We start from the raw sequence: 25,052 nt of genomic DNA on the forward strand, positions 1-25,052 counted from the left end.
ACTCATCTGTGCCTCAATCTGACTCTGGTTGCTAAAGATGAAGACTTTCCCCTTGCAGTTCACAGACCCTGAATTCTATCTGGGAGGTCTGTACATGTGTGCTAAGTCACTTCAGTCGTGCTAACTCTTTGTGATCCCGTGGACCGTAGCCCGCCAGGCTCCTCTGTCCAGGCAAGACTATCGCAGTGAGTTGCCGTGCCCTCCTCTAGGGGATCTTCCTATCCCAGGGTTTGAACCTGCGTCTCTTACATCTCCTGCATTGGCAGGTGAGTCCTTTACCACTAACGCCACCTGGGAAGCCCATGGGATCTGTGGGTCCCAGGTAAAACCCCTTTGCTTTAGCTCCAGTTGCTGCTGTCACAGAGGGCCCACACTTTTTGACTTAAAGCAGCAGGCATTTCCTCTCTTAGAGTTCTGGAGGGCATAGCCCAAACGTGTCTCACGGGGCTTAAATCAAGGTGTAGGCAGGGCTGGTCCTCCTGGCGACTCCGGGAAGGAGTTTCCTTGCCTTTTCCAGCTTCTAGAGGTGGCCAGCATTCCCAGCTGGCAGCTTCCTCTCAGTCTTTCTCTCACTGCATCTCCCTGATGCTCTCTCTCTTCTACCCACCTCTTCCACTGTTAGAGCCCCTTGCGACTCCACTGGCCCCCTGGAAAATCCAGCATAAGCTCCCTATCTCAAGGCCCAACACCTTGGATACATCTGCAAAGTCCCTTTGCTGTGCGAATGGGCATGGAAAGCAGTAGGAACCTTGGGGACTGATAATGGGGTGTCAGTGCATACCTTGGGGCACTGCCTCTGTCAGCCTTCTAAGAGCAGCCGCCGCTGGGGTGAGGATGTGGATTAAACAGCCAGTCTCACTGGGAAGGCTACAGGAGTCTTAGTTTTTTTGCATCGTCCAGTCCAGCAGGTGTGCTGGGAAGCCTGTCCTGCCAATGGGAGCCCCCTTTCCCAGGATGGTGCATGGCTAATCCCCTAGCTGAGAGCGGTCTGCAAGAATCACTAAAGGGATGGGGGCCAGGCTAACCCTGCAGCTGGAGGGAGGGTGCCCACCTGCCGGCAGGGGTCTTCCCAGTGAGCGCCAGAGGGAGACCCTGCCCCAGGCAAGTGCAGCCCTGCTCTGCACCTGCTCTGGGGGCCCGGGAATGTGTGTGAAGGCTCCTGTAGGTGTGGCATGAACACGGGCTCTATTCCAGAGGGGACACCTGGTCATACGGCTGAAAGACACAAGGCTAGCTGGCAACACTTAGCTCAGGGTGCTGGGACGAAGCACCACAGAAATCTATTTCCTCACACTTTTGGAGGCCAGGAGTCCAAGATCAAGGTGTGGGCAGTGTTGGTTCTGTGAGGCTTCTCTTCTTGCAGATAGCTGGCTGTCTTCTCCTTGTCGTCACATGGTCTTTCCTCTGCGGTGTCTGAGTCCTAATCTCTTCTTTTAAGGACACCAGTCATACTGGATTAGGGCCCATTCTAGTGACCTCATTTAATCCCCTCTTTGAAGACCCTCTCTCCAGTCCAGTCATGATTGAGGTACTGGGGGTTAGGACTTCGAGATACAATTGGGAGAGTGGGGGACAATTCTGCCCATGACAAATACCTCCTTTGCTCTGCAGGCGACTAAGTTGTTAGCCTTCAGAATCGTGCTCAGGGCCTTCCCTGAGGCTCAAGGGCCCTCACCGTGGAGGCCTCAGAGGCCCACAGAGGCAGCCGAGCAGTAGTTCATGTTAGGTGAAGTCCAGAAGCCAAGGAGCCTTGAGGGAGTCCCTGGGCCTTGGCTGAGGACAGTGGGAAGCAACCTGGTTGAATGCTTCCAGGCATTCTCTCTCAGAAAAAAGTCAGACTCCACCACACTTCTTTAAGGGCCAACCCCAGAGCCAGAAAGATCCATGAGGGAGTGGAAATAATGATAAATACAGTGCCCGAGGTATTCTTGCCTGGAAAATCCCATGGACAGAGGAGCCTGGTGGACTGCAGTCCATGGGGTCACAAAGTCAGACATGACTGAAGCAACTGAGAACCCACACACGGTGCCTGATGAGGTGCCCAGGTTAGCATGGGCTGGGGTTTGATTCCACTGCAGGCGGCAAGTCCTGGCCAATGAGTAGCCAGTGAAGGGCCAGGGATAGGCCTCTCCCCGTCCCCAGGCAGGCTTGTGAAATCTGGTGAGTAATCAATGCCCCTAAGTTCACCAGGGGCAGGGTTGGCATGGTACGGGGGGCTACCGGCCACATCTAAATTCAAGACTCCCTTGCTGACCGGTGATGGGGAAGGGACGCTGAAGCCTTGGGGGTGACCCAGCACTGCCAGGGGGCCTTGATGACCTAAAGGGTAGTGCTGGTTTGGTCCATGGGAGACAGGGGATTGACAATGCCCTAGTACTGTGTCCATGGCCTCTCCCCATCACCACCCTTGCCCCACACCTGGAAGGGAAAAAAACCAAAAGAATGCACACCAGTTGCTTTTCAGGGGCTGAATTACTGTTTAAGCAAGTGTGTAACTGGTTTTTCTTATTTGCTTTGGAAATGGTCCTTACCTTAAAGAATATTTCTCAACACAGAGATGCAAAATTCACAACAGACTTACATCAGGCTTCGAAGTTATTTACTCTGTTTCTGTTTGCTCTTTGGTGACATAACACCTGTTGTGATTAAAAAAAAAAAAAAAAAAAACCCTCTCAAAACTGCAGCCACAGGATTTTCCCGCCTTCTCCCGCCTTCTGATGAACAAGATCTGTGAAATCCAGGAGTCCTCACTTAGCAGCAAATTCTGCAGAGCTATGAAACACTGGGTCTCTGGGTGTCAACCCAGCATCTTTCAAGGAAATAGGACTCTAGTGTTGAAACTGCCTTTGCTAAACACTACAGCCCTGAGAGACTTCCCACCAGGCACTCTGGACCCCAGGACTGGGGCTTATATAGCTTGTTCAAGGGCCTGCAAATGTGTCTGGGGGTGGGGTTGGGAGCAGGAAGGAGAGAATGAAAATTGGCTTCAAAATATAAAAACAACCCCAAACTAATGTAAGTGTCCACAAATATAATACTGTCAAACTCTTTGGTGTTCCAAAGATTCATCAGAAAACATGTTTTGAGAAACTTCCTGGTATTCTCGGTGATCATTAAGAAATCATTGCCAAGTGTGAGTTATAGACTGCCAAATAATCTCAGAAGTAAAACATTAAAAAAAATTTTTTTTTCCAAAAACTTGCAGCAAGAATATGTATGTAAGATGGGATGTGGGTGCATTTTAACATATGATGTGATGAGGGGGGAAATCTTCAAAAAGTCAGAGGGCCTGGGGCCCCAGTGTCCTGGGGAAATACACTGTGGTGGATTTACATTTCTAGTAGCTGCAGTTATAAAAGTATGACAAGGGTGAAATTGATTTTATCATCTAGAATATTATTTCAATGTGATATTAAAAAAGAAGATATTTACATTGTTTTTGAAGTCTACTGTGCCAAATTTTACATCTCCATTCTGACTTAGACACACAGAGGCCTGGAGCACCCAAAGTTACTAAAATTCATCTTAAAATGGGCTGTTTGCCACCAATACCCATGTGGGATGGAGATTTTCTGAATCTTACTTTCTCAAACCAAGGCAGGGATGCTAAAGGGTGAGCAAGTGCTCAGAGCCCCCCGCCCCCCACCCCACACAAGAAGGCCTCAATGTCCTAGGAGGAAACCAACAGGGACATTAAATCTTAAGTAGAAATTGGGGAATCTGACCTCTGAAAAACTGTCCCCTTCAGCATTGTGGCACAGACATTAAAGAATCTGCTTACAATGTGGGAGACCCAGGTTTGATCCCTGGGTCAAGAAGATTCCTTGGAGAAAGGAATGGAAACCACTCCAGTCTTGCCTGGGAAATCCCATGGACAGAGGAGCCTGGCAGGCTACAGTCCATGAGGCTGCAAAGAGTCGGACATAACTAACACTTTCACTTTGACTTTCATAATTTCCCACACAGGACATCAATCTTCTAAGATAAAAATGTATTAAAGACTAGTCTTCTAGCAGCATCAATAATCCTTAGACTCTACTTCCCAAGTGTTTTACAAGCTTAGTAACAACAACAAACGGTGACCCACACCATTTCTTCTAATAAGCTGAAGTCGGTGAAATTGAATACAACACTGGCATTGGCATCCTCGGCGCCATCTACTGGTCACATTGAAACACAGCCTCCCTGAGGGAGAATCCTCTTGGGATGTTTTGGTCCCAAAAGGCTCCCTGGGACAGGAAACTTCCCACAACATCATCTCCCTGAAGTTAGAGCATAGCAGCTGACATTTATTATGCACCAGCCACTGAAGCCCTTCACACCCATTAGCTCTTTGAATACTCACACTGACCATTTGTGGCAGCTACTTTTAGTGTCTTCCATTTTAGATGGAAGTCACTGAAGCTCACAATTTAAGTCACATGCTTAAGGCCGCAGAGTTGGTCATCACTTGACAGCTGGGATGTGGAGGCAGGCAGTCCAACTCTGAGTGCATGTTCTTTACATCATACAGGCATTTCAAGTGTCACCTTGGAATTGATGTAATTACCTCTCCCATTTGGGGAGAATGCAAACACAGTTACGACTGGTGCTCATGCAATAAATGCTACTTGAGGTTACTGAACCTCAAGAATTCACCCAAATCAAAAGTCCCCAACACTTGGGTTCTAATGCCTGACAATCTGAGGTGGAGCTGATGTAATAATAATACAAATAAAGTACACAAGAAATGTAATGTGTTTGAATCATCCTGAAACCATGCCCTCCAACCCCTGGTCTGTAGAAACTTTCTCTTCCACAAAACTGGTCCCTCGTGCCAAAAAAGTTGGGGACCACTGCCCTAGACCATGTAAAAAGAGGGACAGAAAAAGAAACCCCAATCCAGTACATTATTAAACATGTAATGGTAGCACACCATGCAAAACAATATTTACCATTACTGTTAAGCCACGTAGAATAGGTTCTGTCGTCTGTGGCTTGACACAATTCGTTGTAATTGTACCACCTACGAGGGGTCATGATTTAATTGGAAAATGCTGGCTCAGATGTTTCTATATGCATTCAAGGTTCATTTCTTACTGAGCCTTTCCTTTAAAGGAAACTAAAATTTTGAATTAAAAAAAAAAAAATCCCTCTATCTCTCTAGGTAGCCCAGAACACATGGAATAGTCACCTTTGTGGAATTCTCACTGTATTTTCTATGGTAACTTTCTAGTTTGGGTAAGAGATACTAGTTTTCCATGTAGTATTGAAATTTTTTTCTCTAAATTTATGTCAATGACATATTTTTTGAGGAGCAAACGTTTTCAATAACTGAATCGATTTAGAAGAAAAACAAGAATAGTAGCAAAGTGTTGACTGTAGCATCTAGGTGTAAATAAACGGTCACTATAAAACTCCCAACTGCTTCATGTGTTTGAAATTTTTCATTAAAAAGTGTTTGGGAAAAAAAATGAACGACAAAACCTGTCTTCTCCATGAGGTTTACATACTCCACCTTCAGTGAAAGCAACTCCAACTTAAACTGGGTATAAATTTCTAATGGCAGAATGACTTGACACTAAGTGGAGTGAAGATTATACTTGGGTCTTCCCAAACTAGATGATGCCATCAAATGTGTGAATACCTATTGCGCACCTGTGGCTTAAAGGTGGCTCAGTGGTAAAGAATCCACCTACCGACGCAGGTTCAACCTTTGGGTTGGGAAGATCCCCTGGAGAAGGAAATAGCCACCCACTCCAGTATTCTTGCCTGGGAAATTCCACGGACAGAGGAGCCTGGTGTGCCTGGGGTCACAGTTGGACTCAACTGAGCAACGGGGAACCTGCTGTATGCAACACGCAGTACTGGTGCCTACAGAGATGTCAAAGATGGAGAGTTCCTAAGAATCCCACATAACTTTTTACAGAACGTGAAAACAAGTATCTTACGAAATTTAATGATTTCAACAAATATTTACAGGTTCACTTTTATGTTTCAGGTTCTAGGCCGACAGAGGACTGAACCCATCTCCAGGACTCACATCCTGGGGCCCTTACTTACTACTGGTTTCTATAGCCATAAGTCCAACCAGGGACTTAAATGTTTTAAATCTGACAGAAAAGAACATTCTAAAACGTTCATGACTTAAGAGGTACTATTCTATGGTCACTTTCAACCATAGCCAGTCACTAGCTTGTAAAAAAAGAACAGTGAAACTCTGGCTGAACTAAATGTGATACATTTCTTCTCATCTCCAGCGAACGTGGACTACCGAGACAATCGAGTTTGGCTAGAGCCTGGCTCTCTTCAGAGCCACATCTGCACATACATACAGATGACAGGGCTCAGGGCTGATTCACAAAGGAAAGGAAAAAATTAGCTGCAAACATTTAACTTGAAAACTAAGAACTTTCTAGTGCACCTGCCTTTCTCTCTCAAAAAATTAAAAAAACTAGAAAAGCCAAAAGAAAATAACAAAACTTTTCAGACCAAAAGAACCAGATAGTTAACAGTCTGAATTCATGTATGATTTGATGAGTGAAGAATTTAAACCACGGACTGCAGGTTGTCTTTTAGTAGAAAACTTTATTTTGTCTTTTAGGAGTAGGCAAACATGTCTTACAATATTACAATACCTGACTTCCACACTGAGCAAGTTAATTTACAACCGGCCCCAAAGAGTAAAGCGGCAACATTTGGTTTTGCAGGGTAAAAACACAATAGACTCTCATTTCTGATACTTACCAATCAGGAATTTTATTACATGAAATTAAAAAACACTCCAAAACTACGGCTACTGGGGGCATGAGCTCAGAGCACTTCCCATGCAGTGGACTTGGGAGTCCACAAAGGCATCACCCACTCGGGCTCTGCCCACAAACGGCTGTCCCTCAAAACAGGAAGAACCATGTTCCAGTCACCAGGACACCCAGCAGAGGTGAAAAGCACTAGAATGTCAAAGATGGGAATGAGGGAAGAGAAAAGCACACCCGAACTCTGTCCAGCAATGCTTGGAGAGCCTGCTGCTGGACATGCCAACGGGCAGAGACAACCCCAGCTCAGGACTCTCTCATCCTGAGGGGCAAGATCTCTCATTTCCGAAAGGGCATCACAAACCAAAACCCAACGAGGACGCCGAGCAGGACACCACTTCAGAGCTCATGGGTGGGTGAGAGGAGAGTCGGACAAAGGGAGCTTAGGAGACAATCTTCAAAATGTTTATTACAAAATACAGTACAGGCTCGCCAAATGTTTCCCAATGTTCTCTAATACGTACACTGCGGGATGAAGCGCTGCAAATACCTGGCAGGCACCCATGTGAATCTAAGGACGTCTATAATGATTTGAATCTCCTTAGAGGTACAGACGAAACCTGTAACCGGCAGTGGAATGGAGACGGACAGTCACTGCGACCGCCGGGCTCCTGCCTGCTGAAGAATGACATCGTTTTCTCCAGAGGTTGAAATCCACATCCAGGGCTGACAACCTACTGAAAGCTGGGACCCAAATTCGTACGGAGACGAGGCAGAATGGAGAGAAAACTCCGGACAACCCACAGGTCTCCAGCCACTACTTCTTATTCCTGGGTTTTAGCTCTTCAGCTGCGTTACGCAGGAAAATGTAATTTTTCTTTTGGGGATTATAAAATTCATGTCCCTAAAGGGGAAAAAAAAAAAGTATCTTAAAAACTGATGAAAAGTCAGGTTTGCATTTTGTGGGCACTTTTAACATGCCAAGTCCTATGCCCTGTGTGTGAAGCATAAACTCTTAGGAGTGAAAGCAGGTAAATGGAGAGAAATAAAAGTCAAATCTTAAACAAAAACTTCAGTCCCCAGAGAAAAGGTTAAGGATGTGGGACTTGCAATGTCCCCTTGGAAGGATGATCTTTTACATATTTCTCTCTTCAGCACTGAGACTCCTGTCAACCTTCCACCCACTGCTTTACTGCTGAGACGACTCCCAGACAGCACAGCCTGGGAAGAGGAGGGTGGTGGAGGATGAGCGGCAGGTTTCTTAGTACAGGAGACGTCTGGTCTGTGACATCAGAGCGAGCAGACGTGCCGTCCCAGACGCCAAGGGAGGTGAAGTGCAGGTGCTGGTGTATCTGCCGGGGAGGGAGGGGGCTATGTGACACTGGGGGAGCTGGTAACACCCAGTTCAGGCCAGGCTATGAACGACAAGGGGAAAAAGGAATGGCAGCCACAAAGGCTGTAAGTGACAATGACAGTGACAGGACAGGAAGAGAGCAGAGTGGGTGGACAAGACAGAGGAGTGGAAACCCACGGTAACCGAAAGGCCTGGAACACAGGTGGGAAGGGCCTCTGGGTCTACCCTGCCACCTGCTCTGCAATGGCACATTTTATTCTCATTCCTTGACAGTTATGCCGAGATGGTTCTAGAAATTCTGCTCAACCAATGACCAATCATTCTCATAATATACAAAGTATAGCTTTTCTTATTGGTTATGCTAAAGCAGCAACCTAATATTAATCACATAATCACGACTCCGTCCTTCAATTAAGAACAATGGAAAACTCCTAAAACAACTTTTTTAAAAATTAAAAGATTATAATTAAGTATTCCACTGTAAATTGACATTAACTGTTCAGATTAAGGGATTCTGAGCAGCATTCAAATCAATGAGCTTTGGTTGTACACCTCTTTGAATTTACAACTATTTTTTCAAGGCTTGAAAACAAAACCCTGAGTATCATGTGAGTAAAACATAAGAGTTCTGATGTGGCTGCAGGTCGAGCAGGTGAAGAAGAGGAGTTCCATCAGAGGCCCACGGGGACACTGGGGCCTCAGGCCAGAAGATGGCTCCAACCCCAGACAGGCAGAACCAAAAACAGCATACTCTGTAAAACCGAGGGTATGGCTTCCACAGGTGAATAGATAAACAGTGATCCCAGACCGTGGGATAGTACTCAGTCGTAAAAAGAACTAGTGACATACTCAACAGCAAAAAAGCGTACCTACGTATGACTCCATCTGCATAGAATTCTAGAAAACACAAATTCATCCATAACAACAGAGAGGAAATCAGTGTGTGCGTGAAAGAAAGGATTACAATAATACACAACATTTTGGGAGATAACTGTTTGTTAATCTTGACTGTGGTGATGGTTTCCTGGGTATATAAAGATACTGAAACTGATCAAAGTATACTTTTTACATGTTATGTGCAATTTACTGCATTTCCATTACAACCTAGTGAAGTTGCTTAAAAGGGGGCGGGGGCGGGGGCGGGGGCGGGGCAGCTGCACAGCTCACAGAAGCAAAGGCTCAGAGAGGCTGAGCCTCCCACAGGCCAGAGCAGGCAGAACAGGTCAACAGTGTGCCGAGCGGGCAAGAGGTACCACACAGGTGAAGTGGATGCAGCTCAGTGACTGCCCAGCTCTTCTGAGAGAAAGAGGCAGAATCAAAGGCGATTCCAAGACCTCTGCCCCAATGACCAGATGGTGTTTAAGGAAAGAGGAACATAGGGGAAGCAGCAAGCCTGGAGGATAAAAGGAGACGGGTCGGAAAATCCACCTGATTTTTATGTCCTAGGCTAAGGTGCTCAGGGGGTACCCAGGTGCCGACACCCCATTGGGATGGGGACACAGGGAGAACTGGGGCACAAGGTCAGGAGGCAGGTTAGACACAACAGCCACTAGCTTATGCTGGAGGTGCTTCATGAATGCAGATGCGCCTTGAGGAACCTGCAGGAGAACTCTAGAAAAAGGCCTGCGTGCAAGAGTTGGGAAGACGAGCAGAAGCCACCAGAGAGGGCGAGCAGTCAGGAGTAGGAATACAACAGAAATGTCAGAGACCAGGGAGAAGGCTTTGTGAATGGAAGAGGAAGGGGTGGCTCACGGTGCCCAATACAGACAATAAGCAGCTTCTGGACTGGATGAGGACAAAGGCAGTGAGATCCCAACTACAGCTCCAGGAAACTGAGGAGGAGACAGAGGCGGGGGAACAAGAGGGCAGGTGGTTACCTCTCTGGGCGAGTTTATCAGGAAGGAGACATTGGGATTCTTAACGCTTGTTTCAGAACAGCTAAAGTGTGTGCTTACAGACCGCAGAATGAGACAGGGGACAGGAAGAGAAGATGGAATAACAAGAGGCAGAGAAGAATGGAGTTAAGTGTGTTGGGGATGGGAGGGGAGAGGGGCAGGACAAGTGAAGACAGACACGTGCGGAGGTGAGACTGTGGCTGAAACCTGACTGCGAGGGTCAGTTCTTTTACCACGGCACTGGGATGACTCAAACACAACCAGGACCCCATCAGTCTGTAACTTCCCTCCCCAAACAGCTAACAAACAAAAAGCCTATGCCTCTGGTGAAGGCTGGGTGCCTTGCCGAGCCCTCGTCACTCTCACCCAACAACCCCCGATATCCCTGAATGACTCAGATGCCCCGGAGTGTCGGCTGCTGGGTTTACGCTGACCAAGCACCTCACGTGGGCATGTTCTCAGGCAAAGGCTGAGAGGGAGGCCCTGCTGCTTCCTGCTGCAGTGAGGTGATGGTGACAGGCCACGTGCAAGACACACAGCACGTTTGGAGAGGCCTCACGACTAAGCTCAGGCCTTCCTAAGCTCAGGCCTTCCGTACTCCAGAGCTTGGCTCTGCTGCCGGATGGCGCCAGTGCAGGCCTGGGGATTCTCACCTTTGACCAGTCGTAGCTGGAAGCATAGGCAAATATGTTTCCATTGTGATTGAAGCAGCAGGCTGATATCGGCTGATCTAACTGTTCCGAAGTCTTTAGTTTTGTTCTGGCATCTTTGTCCCAAAAGCTGAATCTACCATCAGATCCCACAGTGGCAAGGGTGCCATGGACAGGATGGAACGCAATTCCGTTAACCTACAAAAGATGGATACATACAATGAGGAGCAGAGAAAGGAGGAAAAACCGGGTTTTTGACAACGCAGACTTCTTGGTTCAATGAGAACATAAAATGAACAACCATAATTTCATTAGAGCTGATGGCCTGCTGATCACATCAGAAACCAGCCCCGCTTCCTGAACCAACTGATAGCCCAGGACTGAATCTTGTCTCTCATTAAAAACACAAGTCAGCAGAAGTTAATAAGTATGTAAGCTAGTGGCACCAAAAAGCAAACCTCAGGAAAATGCCTTTTTCTTTTTCAGCAAATAGCAAATTTCTCAGTTTTAGCTAAGCGTACCAACTGTCTACCAGCACTCACACAGGTGGAAGTTGCGCCCCAAAACTCCTAAGCTTGCATTTCAGAAACAGAGAGAATGAAGAGAGTCAACATGTTCATAAAAACAGAAAACCGAAACCTCCCACGTAAGCCATTTATCCCTGCACATGAACACACACAATGACAGTGATCTTTTCTGATCCCATAATGACTCAGCTATCCACCGCCAAGTCTAGTTTCTAGACACATTCTCAGGATTAACATTTCTAAAAACGCACCGCATAGATGTCCTGAGGAGCAGAAGTGTTGGTCCCATTAGATCGATGACATTTAAAGGTGAAGTTATCCTTGGCACTGAAAAACAAAGGCCCAACTTAGCTTTCCTTCAAAACAAAATGTCTCACACGAACATCTGCAAGCTGGCCAGGCCTCACTTACGGATTTGGGGGGTTGATGTAGTGGATAGCAACTCTCCCCTCGATGCTTCCCAGGGCAAAACCTGTCGGCTTGTTCTGTTTGTCTTTAAAAATAGCCACACATCGATGCTATAGTTGGGGAGAAAAAGTATATCATCATCATGTAAAGCATAACATCCCATAAATAACGTAAACAACTTTTACTCCATTTTTGGGTTTTGAAAGAACCAGAAACATATTTCTCAAACACGATAAAGATTTCTCCATTCCTCCAGTAGGCATTATTTTTTTATTTAGCCACATGATTTTATGAATAAACCACAGACCACATGCTTCCGTCCAGGTGCTGCTGCTCCTTTGCCACGCTGCAGGCCTCGCTGTCACTGCAGCAGGGTATGCACCCCTCAGCCCCACCAGCTCCTATTCTGGCACTGACCCCCTGGTGTGTTGGGAGGACACGTCACTTTGATTTGCAGCATACCACTGACTAAGCGAGTGCCCTCTAGGAAGACACCCAGTGTCCCAGGGTCTCTGCGTTCCCAACTGGAAAAGGGAAGTAGTGTTGGCTTGGGAGGATGTCGGAACAAGGGTCAACCATACAGTGGATGTGGCCAGAACTTTTTAAACCATGAATAAGCTATGCAAAAGCTAGACACTGCACTTGATCCAACACTGAGCCTGAGGGCCCAAAGGAGGGTCTCTTGGACCCCACAAAAGATCCCAAACAAACAGCCCATAGCCCAGTCTCCAGAGGCAGAGACACACAGGTCCACCCTCCTGTTGTCATTCAACAAGAGCTGCTTTTGAGTTGGAAGGAGAGAAATGGTCAGATTCGAAACCACACACAGGGTGCAAGTGAGCGTGGTGGTTAATGAGATGGGGGAGGAGGAAAGAAAGGGCAATGAGTAAAGGACAACTCCTGATTTCTGGCCTAGACAGCTAAAGATGGAGGCTCCACCTAGTGAGATGCAGAGCATATGGGTAGGAGCAGGCTGGGAGCAGTGGGGAGGGCCTGGTATGGGATACTATTGGGCTGAGATACAGGGGGCGGGGGGGGGGGGAAGCGGGGACATGCCTAGGAGCCATCAGACTGCGGGTGCCCTTGTCAGGAGCACAGAGGGTAGGTAGCTAGGGATCCAAGACTCCAACCCACCACACACCCCTAACCAACAGTCATCAACAGCAGACGGGACCGTGCTGAGGTTCAGAAGGCAGTGGCCCAGGGCAGATGCCTGCGGAACCTCAAGATACAGCAAGGAAGACAAAGCAGCAAGCAGAGGCAGGAGCTAAGAGACCAGCATTATAGAGCCCAAGCACAGCCTTAAGAACACACAGTAAGGCTGTCGGTGAGTGCCACGGCTTTGGGAAGACGAGGGTGAGGAGTATCCACTGGAGTTACTGACTAGGAAGCCATCGATGGCCGTGCCAGAAACAGTTTTGGTGGAGTAACAGGGGCGGAAGTCTCAAAGGAGTGGGTGAGAAATGAGTAGGAGGTAGGGGAACCAGGAAAGCTCATTTAAGACACTTGACTTACAAGGGGAAAAGGTACCTAGCCGGCTAAGGATGTGGGGGTCAGAAGAGGTTTGTTTCCCAGGATTAGACTTGAGTCTGTCTTATGCCAATGAACAAAAGTTGGGGGGGTAAGAAGGGGGGAAGACGAGATACAAGAGGGAGGTGGGTGGCTGATAGCCTGAGGCTCCTGAGAGGTGAGAGGGCACAGAGCCCAGCCAAAACTGGGACTGGAGAGCGTGGCCCACCCCTCAACAGGTGGGGAAGGCAGGGAAGAGGCAGGTGCAGCCAGAGTTCTAGGTTCAGCAGGAGCACGATGAGGAAGCTTCCAATTATCAGCTTCTGTGTTCTAGGAGTAGAGGCTGCAGATCAGATCTGCAGAGACAAAGGCCAAAGGAGTGATGGATCGGAAGAGGGTGAAGAAGATCTGAGAATCTGTGGCAGGTGGAGACCGAGCTGAAGGCAGAAGCTATGGATTCATGATGGAACCAATTCACTGTGGTGTATACCCATTCAGCAGCATTATTGCTACCCAGGGGATGTCTGCCAAGGACGGTATTTACCCACTAACACTGTTTATATCCTTAAATTCACCTCCTTTTAATATCCAACAGTATAACAATTTCCACATGCAGGCACTTACTTCCTAATAGATGCTAAATACAAGCTTCCTGATCTGATTCGTGACTCACCTGATGCTTCAGTGGAGACTCTATCCTCCTGAATTCAGAAGGCTGATTCTCTAACTGATACACAATCAGGCCCCTTTCTGCAGTTGCCACCACAGCCATAGGATATATCTAGGAAAAAGAGGAAAGCAGAGACCTACTTAAAGTGGGGTGTGCTCTTTTGTATACCAAAGTATTCTATCAATTTTTTCAAAGTTGCAAAAATAAGTGAATTTTTTTTAAGTTTAATAATCCAATGGTATTTACATGTTTCAAGGTAATCTAGAGAAATCATATTTGAAAGTAGAACATACCTTTTTAAAAGACTCATTTTTTAAAACTATGAAATATTATGAAACATTTATTTAGAACATATACTGAGGAAAAGAGAAGAAATGAAAATCACTGTTCTACCACCCCCTTCAAATGCTAACAGTTATCAGCATTATGGTATGTTTTCTCTTGTCTTTCTGTTTTTTAAGCGTTTTTTTAATACACGTGTGTATATGTATGTTTCTATATAATTCACATCCTTACTAAAGCGTGTTCAGTGAGCGCTGCTCCACACATTTTCCTGAGAACACTAGTGGTGGCCACCTAAGTAACATTCCCTCAAATCAAACAACTATGTCTGTCTAGTTGGCCCACTGGGTCATTTCCAATGTTTCACTCTATTATACAGAACAAAGAACATTTGTATCTGTACTTTTCTCATGATAAACTCCTGAAAGTGGAATTATGGGGCAGTTAATACACTCTTAAGACTTATTGCTATACCAACAGAGAAAGTTCTTCAGCTTCTATCCCACTCAGAGACAGTCACCAAAGGATCTAGTCCCACATCACAAAGTTATTGCCAGTTTTTGTACAGTATGCATCAGACCAGTGCCGGCATGGCCTGTGACTGAATATGTTCGCTTAAGAAGTGACTAAAAAAGTGTGACATCCAGTTTTCTGTAATTCTGGAACATATGCAGTACAAAAATCTAGGTTTATGACAACTGAGGCAATCCAAACTACATCCCACATCTATAATTAAAGTCTGAAGGGGTTTCATGTTGTCCTCTAATTATAAGATATCATAAAGTAAGAAATTCCTTACCACGTCAGCACAGTAACACCTTTCAGGGAGCTGTAACACCATCATAGGATTTGATGATCGTGTATCCCAAAACTGAAAGACCAAAAAAAAAAAAAAAAAAAAGACAAGTGACCAACCATTCAGAACTAACATCCAGATAGTGTAAGAATAATGTCCACTTGGTCAGGCCAGGAAGTCCCTCGACTATACAGCATACCTTCAAGGTCTTATCCCAGCTCCCAGTCATCACACAGCTGTAGTTTGGTGCTTTGATCCAATGTATTGTTTTGACAGGAGCATCATGCTTTCAAGACAAAACCAAAACAGATCAAGGTAAACGTAATATAACATGCCACACAGCTTTGGTTCTGGAAATTCAAAGAGGAGGAATCTTAAATATTGAGGTCATACTCGACAAAAACCAGAGGATAGTTTAGTCCTTCCCCATGACCAATGTGTGTAACATTCCATACCAACAAAATTCAATTTGATTTGAACCATAATTAACTAGTATGAGAGTGAAGGGGGAGGTACTCAGAAACAGCTCACAGGGAAGAACTCCACCACAGTTGTGTCACTGAGAAGACAAACATTAGAGATCAAAGAAGTGCTCTAGCACACAGTACTGCCATCTCAGGGTATGTGACACCTTCCTGAAAATGTCTCACTGTCAAGAGGCTCTTCCCCACCAGGCCTGACCCTCTGGTTCTAGGCTCTCTCCTCTTTATTGTTTCTACTTTTCTTAGCAGTCTTCACATAAGAACCGGCCTGCCATCCTCAAGCAGGCTGTAAAAGCTCCTGAAACAGGGAAGGGTGCTTCTCACTCACTGCTGTGTTTCTACTCCAAGGGCAGTGCCTGCGGTATCACTGGTAACTGATACATACTTGTGAATGAACAAGTAACCAAATGCAGCCTGGGACAAGGCAAGCCACACACGGGTGCTGGAATGCCGAGGATCAGTTTTAACACTGCCTTTTATTACAGGTCTGAACATCACTAGCTCCTTATGATGCAACCCTCAACCACACAAATGCAGAAGACCCTTGATAGAACTTGTGAAACATCAGTAAAAACGAGAGTGCTCATAAAATTGGTGTTATTTTGTGCTGAAGAGGTTTCTGGTATATTTAAGTCTAATTGATTTGGTATAGTTGAACTGCACCTTTCCTGTAACAAAGAATAAGAATCATTACAACCCTGCCTTGCCCAGCATCTCTGCAGAGAATAAATTTTATTATTTATTACCTGTGCAATCTGTATCGCCTGGTTACTATTGAGGTCCCACATTTTGGCAGTTTTATCACATGAGGCTGTAAATACTTTACTCCCATCCTAAAATAAAGTAGAAAAAATTCTGACATTCTAATAAAAATAAAAATTCTATATGTACATTTAGATATTAGATTGAACATACTGAGGAAAGTTTTATTTTGCAATTTTTATTTTTCCAATTATTTGGGGGCTTGTGTATTGCAATACAATGTCATATACAAAACACATTTCCAGCTCTTTTCAATGATCGATTTTTTCTGAGAGACAATGTGTAAACAGGTTAATAAAAAATTTAAATAGCATTTAGAGTTATGTAACGAAAACCAAGTCCCTCCCTGACCCCAGCTCACTGTTCAGAGGCAGTCGTGGTCACTGGCAGGTCTCTAGGAATAGCCTTTCATATCCTGTATCAATGTGTATTGCCTACCAGGAGCCACTTACATTTTTTTCTTATTTTCATCCATTTTAAGCCTTCACAACAGGTACAGGAACAGTACAATGAATATTCACAAACCCATCATCTAGGTTCACCAATTTAAACATTTTGCCACATATACTGTATCTTTCTCCCCCAATTTCTGCTCTATACCACATATGTTCAGTCATTATTACTCGTGTTCAGTTCAACATCTAATAGCATTCTGAAGTGCATGTAGTTTTATTAAACTACACTAATTTACAATGGTCACTGGTCCAATATAAACTTCAGAACAGCTTAAAAAATTGCCAATCACTGTGTTATGGTTTTAAAATATTCACATACAGAATTAATAAAGTAGGTCAATTATGAAGTACAAGACAATTTAAAAATATTAAGTACTGAGTAGAAAATCTAGACCAATCATCAACAATTCTTTTTCCTAAAGGGTGATATAGTACATATTTCAGCTTTGCAGGTCAAGTGGTCTCTGTTGCAACTCCTAATTCTGTGTTGTAGCTAGCACGCAGCCATACACACTGTCAAATGAATGAGTGTGGTTGTGTTTCAAGAAAACTTTATTTACAAAAGTTAGCAATGGGCCAAATTGGGCCCATGGGCCATAATCTGCAGACTCCTAACACTTCATTTCTGGTTCCACAGCTCAAAGAATTAACATTATCCTTCCCTAGCAAAAACTTATCACCAGCTCTCCATCTGAAAGAAGAGAGAAAACCTTCTCTATTAATGAGGCTCTAAGGGTAAGTCCACAAATCCTTGGAAAGATGCTAATGTGGGCTGTCCTGAGGCTGAGTGAAACAATGGCCCCTCAATCTCATGAAATGCTGACCCTACCAGCTACAGGATGCCAGGCCCCACTGGACACACCGAGACAGAGGCCAGTCTATCAAAAGGCTGGGGCAGAAGAATGAGATCCCTAAACGCTCCCAAATCAGCTCCTCTAAGCTCCACCTGCTGTGTCCACGCAGCGAGCTGCGTCCTTGGACTGCTGGAGAATCACCCTTACCAAGTTGGGCTTTTACACCTCGAGGGTAACTCTGGCTCTTCTGTGCCTTTCCATACATGCCTTCCTCTTCCAGGCCAGCTCCTATTTCCTATAAGCCCCTGTGAGGGAGGCTGTCAGTGCATGGGCTCTGAAGACAGAAGGTCCAGGTCTGGGCTCAGCCTTTCTCTATGTTCCCTTAAGCAAGTCTCTTAACCACTCCCCCCAAGTGCCATGCTAGTCTTTGAGTGACTGGATAACAGACTCAGAGAGATTAAGTAACTTGGAAAAGCCAAAAAGTGAAGACAGAGCTGAAATTTGAATCCACGCTTGGAACGGACAACAGTGCTCTAAAGCCATAAGCAAATGGCTTGCTTTTAAGATCCAGCTCAATTCTTGCCTCGTCTGCGGAGCTTTCAGCGCACCCTTCCCAAACTTCATAGTTGCCTTCTGGGTTCTGTCCACCCAGCACAGTGCATCCTGCCTCTCTAAGAACTTAGCTCCCTGAATTGGAACTCTTAATGGCTGTATTTTGGCTCCTCCACTAGAAGGCGCGTGACTCTAATGGAGATAGAGAAAGGAAATGGGCTGTGTACATTTCCGTAAAAGGTGACCCACTAACACTTGAGCAAGAGGTCTGGCGTCAGGTAATTCTATTTCTTACCAAACCTGATAAGAAACTTACAATTCTGACCTGTTCTCTCATCAGGAAAGAAAGACAGGTAAAATAAATTAGAAGTATTTAAAATCTACTCAAATGGCTGTTTTTCTATGTGTAATTTAAAACTATTATTAATCTCATAATAACCTAACCAGACAAATCAGCAATACATTTTACAGATGACAAAAATGCCTTAGAGAAGACTTTCAGAGATGATTAAAATGGGAGCAACTCAAAATATTTACAAACAGAATATTTACAAATTATAAATTTATAATTTATATAAATTATATAAATGCTACGTGTAAGCTAAATACAATCACATAAACGCATGGTGTGAGTAGTCTGGTGTTTCTCATAAAATTAACATAAATTTTTCTTATGACTCAGCAAGCCCACTATTAGATATAAACTCAAGAGGAAAGAAAATTTATATTCACGGAAAATCCAGTATACAAAATGTTTATAGCAGCATTTATTCACCACAACCAAAAATGGAAAACAACCTACACGTCCTTCAGTTTGTGGATGATGAACAAATGGTGAACATCCATACAATGCACCACTGCTCAGCAACAAGGGGGACTAACTACTGCCAGATACAAGCTGGTTGGACCACAAGTGCACTGAGCTGAAAGCAGCCAGACTCAAAAGGATTCTGTTGATGGCGTTCTAGTAAAGGCAGAAACACAGGGACTGAAAACACACCAGCGGTCTCCAGGGAAAGCAGCTGAGGAGGATCTGACTACAAAGGGCAAGAGGAAATCTTTTGGCTGACGGATCTCTTCTATATTTTGATCACAACTCTATGCATTTCTCAAAACTCACAGAATCATACACTTAGAAGGTTTAATTTTACTGCCTGCAAACTACATCTAATAAAAAAAATTCTATGAGCCTGGGGAGGGACCTTGAGACTTAGTTTCCTCAGCACATCTGCCCTACTCTGAGTCAGGCGCTTTTGTTTTCAGCTGCCAGCAGGGGAAGAAGGGGAGGGAGGCTGGGCCCTTCACAGCCAAGGCTCCTGCTGAGCGTGACTTCACCATCCCTGTTGGCTTCTTTGTAAATGGTATACCTTCATTAAACTCACCAATCACCCACCTTCTCCCCTCAAAAAAAAGAAGAGCTCAGAGTTGAATAAACTCAAACACATTAATTTATAATGCTAATGTTCAGTATTTGGGAGGAAAAAGAATTTCAAAGAAAGGAAATATTTCAAAAGTCTAATAATGGTAAAGGACTAATTTTCCCCATAGGACTTACTTCCTAGGACTGTAAATTTCTAATTTTAAAACAACATAAGCTCCTGGCACATCAAGAGACGTAAGAAAAGCTTTAATTGTCTAACCCCTTGCTCAAGAAAATGGCAACCTGCTCCAGTATTCTTGCTTGGAGAATTCTATGGACAGAGGAGCCTGATGGGCTACAATCTATGGGGGATGCAGGGTGCACAAAGAGTCAGACACAACTGAGCAGCTAACACTTTGCTCAAGGAAACAGGTCAATAAATTAATGGATTTTTTAAATAAGAAGCTTTCAGAGAGACTAGCTAAAGCTAACGTAACAAAAGTTAACTGACTACAGTATGAATATCAATCAATGACCGTACTTAAATTCAGAAACAGCATTTCTAAAATGTGCATGCATACATGCTATTTGTATTTCAGGTCATATAAAAACATAATAAAACTTACATCACTCCAGCAGACATCCAGCACAGGCCCTGTGTGCATCTGCTGGGCTTTTGGAATAGTCTGTCCGCTATCTTGAACTTCCCAGCATCGAACCTACAGTAATAAAACAATGCAGACAAAACAATTAATGATAACCCCTATGCTCCCAGCCATAATCAGATAAACACAAATTCACATGACAGACACTTTCCCCTATCAAACTGGCATAATAAAATGAATAATATTTGGCACCAGCAAGGAGAAGCTGAAATCTGAACTAGTGGTAGCTGTACCCTGTGTCTCAGATACTCCCTTTCTGGGACTTGAGGATTTCCCATGATGTACTTTGTATGCGTTACCTGAATTCATCTCTACAACAGCTAAACCTCTGTGTACTTAATGTCATCTCCATCTTATTTCAGGATATGAAGCTTAGAGAAGTAAGATAACTGGCCTAAGTCCCCCACTTAAGTCAGCAGCAAAGCCACTATGCATTTATCTGATTATGAGTATGGTTATATGGTTAAAGTTTGCTCCAACAAGCCACATGCACTTCTTTTGTGAAGTGCTTCTAAACATCCTTTGCCTTTTTTTCTACCAGAATTTTTATCTTTCTTTTTGAATACTACAATTTTTGTTTGGTAAGTATAGTGTTGATGCAGGACTGTTAATACAGCTAAAGGTGAAAAACTTTAACATACGCCTAAAGAACACTCTCAGGATGTCTAGAAGGGAAATTCACACAGAGCATCAGGGACAACATTTATTTTCAATGAATACGACACATGATCAGGGAATATATTCAAGATACTGAACTAGAGTATAAATTTTTGAATGATGCATATGATTTTGCTTTCTTAAAAAATGGCACAAGAAGTGATCCCTGCCATTCAGAACGGTTCAGATTCTTAAACTCATTTCTTTAAAAAAAGGTCATGAATAAGCCGTAGGTTTGCTTTATTCACTTGGAGCAGAAACAAAAAACCCAGCCCTGCCCATACAGAGAGATACATGACAGAGAGAACATGCATTTAAGGAGCACTTACATCATTAGCCCACGATCCTGCAATAAGAAAGTTTCCCGGCAAGGTTGGGGGGCTAAATGATAGACAACCAATGCTATCATCAGGAGAGGATGTTACTTCAATATCCTGGGGTGAAAAAAATCCATGTTAAAATGTATACATCATCACGATTTAATTCAAAATTGCTTTCTTTCTCACCAATACATCAAGGTCAAGTGTTCCTGTTCCCAAGAACTACGTTAATCAGATCTCACTTACTTGGATAAAAAGGCGGAATGTAACCCAGCCAGTGAAAGTACTGGCACTGCTGGATCGCAGGCAGCATCTGCAAGCCAGGCCTGCAGCCATGTTTCCCAACAATGGCCCACCAGGTCATTCCTGCCCTGCAGTGCTCAACCATCATCATCACCTGCCTCCCTCTCCCAGAGAAACTCTCATTCCACAGCTGTGGACTGGACTCAGGGCACCTGCAATCTTAACAAGCGCCTCGTGTGATTCCAGTGACTAGGAATGTTAGAGGAAATGGGACACTAGTCCAGGGGACACACAGTTTCTCTGCTCCAGTATTTGAGAAAGCAGGCTGAACAAAACTTCAGCGTTTTCACCTCAAAGGAGGCTCCCACACCAACTGGGATTCTCTTGCTATCATGCATGTGGGACTCTCTGGCCTGTGCTGTTTCTAAAAATCCTGTGAAGCTGTATGTGGTACCTTCATAGGGTTGTGATTATCTGTGGTTGTGCTGCCAAACATGCTGGTCCCACCAGATCCAAAACCCGAGGTTGTTCCAAACAAACTCATTTTGGCCCTAAAAAATAATGGAAAAAGTAAAGGACAGGTCCTCTCTTAAGTAATAAACATCCCTAAGAGGCAATAAAAAGATACAGTTAAGTTATAGAAGAGATATAGAGAGTAAATAAATAAATGACTTGTTGTCAGGCTTCTCGCTTCTGAGGAGATTTAAATATGCAATAAGCAGAATGCCTTTTAACAATAAGCTTTCTATTTTTAGAACAGTTTTTAACGGAAAATTACAAAGACAGGAGAGTTCCCATATATCCCACATCCAGTTCCCTTCTTACATTCATAATTAATTAACCAATATTGATACATTACAGCAGAGTATTTTTTAGTCACCAGCTAGAAAATAAATTCATTTTTACACAGTTTGAGACACAGTGCTGACCAGTAGGAATACAACAGGAAACCAGCAGGAGGTTCTGTTCTTCCAGGTTCCCACTTAGTGACAGTTCACTTTCCTTGTACAAATTTCTGCACTCTGGTTTAGGTCACTATTTCTGCATGAAGTTACTAAGAAAAGCAACCAATCTTGGCAGCAATCACAGTTTTAAAGAGTAATCTACCTTTATCTGGTTTGGCATTGTGCTGGACATTTGCCTGCAAGAATTCCCCACTTTGAGTTTTTTAGGGGTGCCAGTCTAGTAGGCCCACCTAGGTTAGAACCATGCCTCTGCCACTCCCCGTAACTGGGATCCTAATAGGACCAAGCCTCATTTTCCCTATTCTGCAAATACAGAGAATATTAACACCTTCTCCAGGGTTGCTCTGAGTATCAAATCAGATTATCTATGTAGAAAATGTAGTATTTAGTGGACAGTGGGTCATAAACAAGTTTCCTTTTTTCCTTATAAGGAGAAAGTATATATAACTCTCTGATGATTCACTTACATTGATGTCATATTTTCAATTCTGTAACTGGTTAGTAAATTCTTACATCCAGCTGCCTACCCAAGGAGTCTTGCAGCTGAGTGACATGAGATAACAAGAGTAGCATCTCTTATGATGACAACACAGAATGGGAAAACTATGAGAAATTTTGGAAGATATCTGAGTTTCCTGAGCTTCAAGAAAAATAATCAAGTGTAGACATACTAGGTCTATGAGTACATTAATATCTCAAAAAGCGACTCTGTGCAAGGATGTGGCACTTGCTGACCACCTCTGACTCAAATGATTGAGATGTATTTGGAACATCAGCTAACTGTGTGAGCAAAGGAATGACAAAGGTTCTGCAATCAAGTCCAGGAGCTAAATATATGATTTCGGGCAAATTATTTAGCCCCACTGGCTCAGACAGTAAAGAATCTGTCTGCAATGCAGGAGACCGGGTTCAATCCACAGGTCAGGAAGATACCCTGGAGGAGGGCATGGCAACCCATTGAAGTATTCTTGCCTGGACTATCTCATGGACAAAAGAGCCTGCCGGGCTACAGTCCACGGGGTTGCAAAGAGTTGGACACGACTGAGCAACTAATACTTTCTCATCTACAAAAATAGACACTAAGATCCACTTGAAGTGAAGCCGCACGCACAGCTCCCGAAACCTCTGTTCCTTCCTTCTCCTCAACCATGGAGCATTAATCAGCCTGTGTGGACCATATGTTGTGCAGGACACTGGGAACCCACAACAAGTTCAGAAGGCAGGTGCTCATCTCTAGCCTACCTAGTCTCTCACTCCCTCCTTGAGCACCCCAGCTCTGAGGATTTCCTTTCTGCCTGTGAACACAACAAGCGCCTCCCAGCCTGAAGCATTCCTACCAGCTGTTCCTGCAACCTGGGGTGACCCGGCCTCCCCCGATGGAGGGAATCGGTTTTTGAGATTATTAATGCGCTCATAGACCTAGTATGTCTACATTTCATTATTTTTCTTGAAGCCCAGGAAACTCAGATACCTTCCCAAATCCCCAGCTTGTTCAGTGCCAATTTTCAGGTCCCACTTAAAAAGGCAGCTCCTCTTGTGAACTTTTGGGGGTGATGGAAATGGTCTAAACTGCACCGTGATGATGCTTACACGACTGTATTAAACTTTCCAAACTCATCAAAATGTGCCCTTTAAATGGGTTACGGTATGTAAGTGACGTTCAGTGAAACTCTTGGAGCATCTTTTTTTAAAAGTCACCGCCTCTCCTCAGAGGCTTCCCTGCCTTCCGAAGGTGTAACACCTGATCCTCCATCACTAGCCCCTTTTCTTCACAGCACCGGTCCCCATCCGGGACTTTTCTGCAACCAGCCCCCTCCCCAGGAGAGTGCCGGCTCCAAAAGGCCCAGAACTGTCTGGATGCTCCCCTAAAACACACCTGGCCCGCAGCACGGCGCCTGGCGTTTCACAGATGCTTGCCTGGGCGGAGTGTGTGTACACGCATCTAATAAAACACTTGGAGGAAACCAGACAGAGAGTTAACTGCAGACAGCGATAAGTGTAACAAAGGAGCTCAAGCACGTTTCCCTGGGAGAGACTACCAAGAATGGTCAGGGAGCGGCCGCTTGCATCTGAGGAGAAACCAGACGTGTAACCAGTAAGGGCAGAGGCGATAGGGGCTGCCATCGACTCTGCCCTTTCTCGGTGCCTCAGTTTCCCCACAAGAAAAACGAGGGGGTCAGACCGGCGGTGATCTTAAGGCACCCTTGCAACTCCGACGTCCCTCCCAGGGGCCACTCAGGAAGCTAGCCAACGGTCCGGCTCGCGCTCCAGCATCTCGCGGCGGGACGCACTTCCCCGGGGACCCGGCCTCAGCAGCGCCATGGCGGCGGGGAACAAGGGGAATCCGCACGGGGCCTACCTGAGAGTCGCGCAGCGGAGGGAAGCCGGCGATGGGAAGCGGGAGGAGCTCGAGAGCCTGCGACCCCGCTCGGGCGCGGAGGAGACAAAGGCGAGGTGACAGGAACACTAACCCCGAGGGACTGGGGTCCCCTCACGCCCGCCGAGGAAATTACCCTAATTACCGCGGAGACACTACGCATGCGTCCCTGAGCCACTTCCTTTGGCGTCCGGAAGTCAGGGAAGGAAAGAAAAGGCTTCTCCGCCCTCAAGGCAATGGCACATGCGCAGAAGCACTATCGACCCTAGACGTTCTCGTGCCAGCAGTTTGCGGATTGGTCGAAAGTTGGTGCCCGACGCAGTTGCCGAGCGACCGCTCTGATAATTCCGCGGTCCCGGCAGGAGAAAGGTAGTTAGAATCTTCTCTTGTGAATTTACTGTAACAAAATTCTGATTGCCGCCAATTCAAGTTCAAGGCCATCCTTCGAATAACTGGTGGTTTGCTGCCTGGGTTCTTACTGTGGCCTCCCTGTTTGCGACTAGGGTATCTTGGGCCATCTGGGCTTTATGACCTCAGTTTATAGCTGTAAAATGAGGACAATGATGCCTAACTTCCAGGACTATTCTTAGCTAGG

General features: G+C 45.1%; 1 protein-coding gene across 1 annotated transcript; it reads right to left on the minus strand.

Moving 5' to 3' along the window:
- Positions 1 to 6,701: 6,701 nt before the first annotated feature.
- Positions 6,702 to 24,604, minus strand: RAE1 (ribonucleic acid export 1). Its single transcript, XM_068987159.1, has 12 exons — positions 24,440 to 24,604; positions 21,570 to 21,666; positions 20,882 to 20,986; positions 19,857 to 19,949; positions 16,054 to 16,140; positions 15,025 to 15,111; positions 14,829 to 14,900; positions 13,751 to 13,858; positions 11,572 to 11,678; positions 11,412 to 11,487; positions 10,637 to 10,831; positions 6,702 to 7,638 (listed from the first exon to the last, which is right to left on the minus strand). Exons 2-12 carry the CDS (start codon positions 21,657 to 21,659, stop codon positions 7,552 to 7,554), a joined length of 1,107 nt encoding a protein of 368 aa, XP_068843260.1. The 5' UTR covers positions 21,660 to 21,666; positions 24,440 to 24,604; the 3' UTR covers positions 6,702 to 7,551.
- Between the last annotated feature and the right edge of the window lie 448 nt (positions 24,605 to 25,052).

Source organism: Capricornis sumatraensis, chromosome 15 (assembly GCF_032405125.1).
Source record: "Capricornis sumatraensis isolate serow.1 chromosome 15, serow.2, whole genome shotgun sequence".
In the NCBI taxonomy this organism is placed as follows: Eukaryota; Metazoa; Chordata; class Mammalia; order Artiodactyla; family Bovidae; genus Capricornis; species Capricornis sumatraensis.

Bases quoted from the DNA above. Each gene is read 5' to 3' on its own strand.
- RAE1 (XM_068987159.1), bottom strand. From the start codon at position 21,659: ATGAGTTTGTTTGGAACAACCTCGGGTTTTGGATCTGGTGGGACCAGC. The intron at 20,987-21,569 runs GTACCACATACA...TTTTCACCCCAG, and splicing joins ATAATCACAACCCTATGAAG to GATATTGAAGTAACATCCTC. The intron at 11,488-11,571 runs GTAAGTGAGGCC...TTTGTTTTTCAG, and splicing joins TACATCAACCCCCCAAATCC to TGCCAAGGATAACTTCACCT.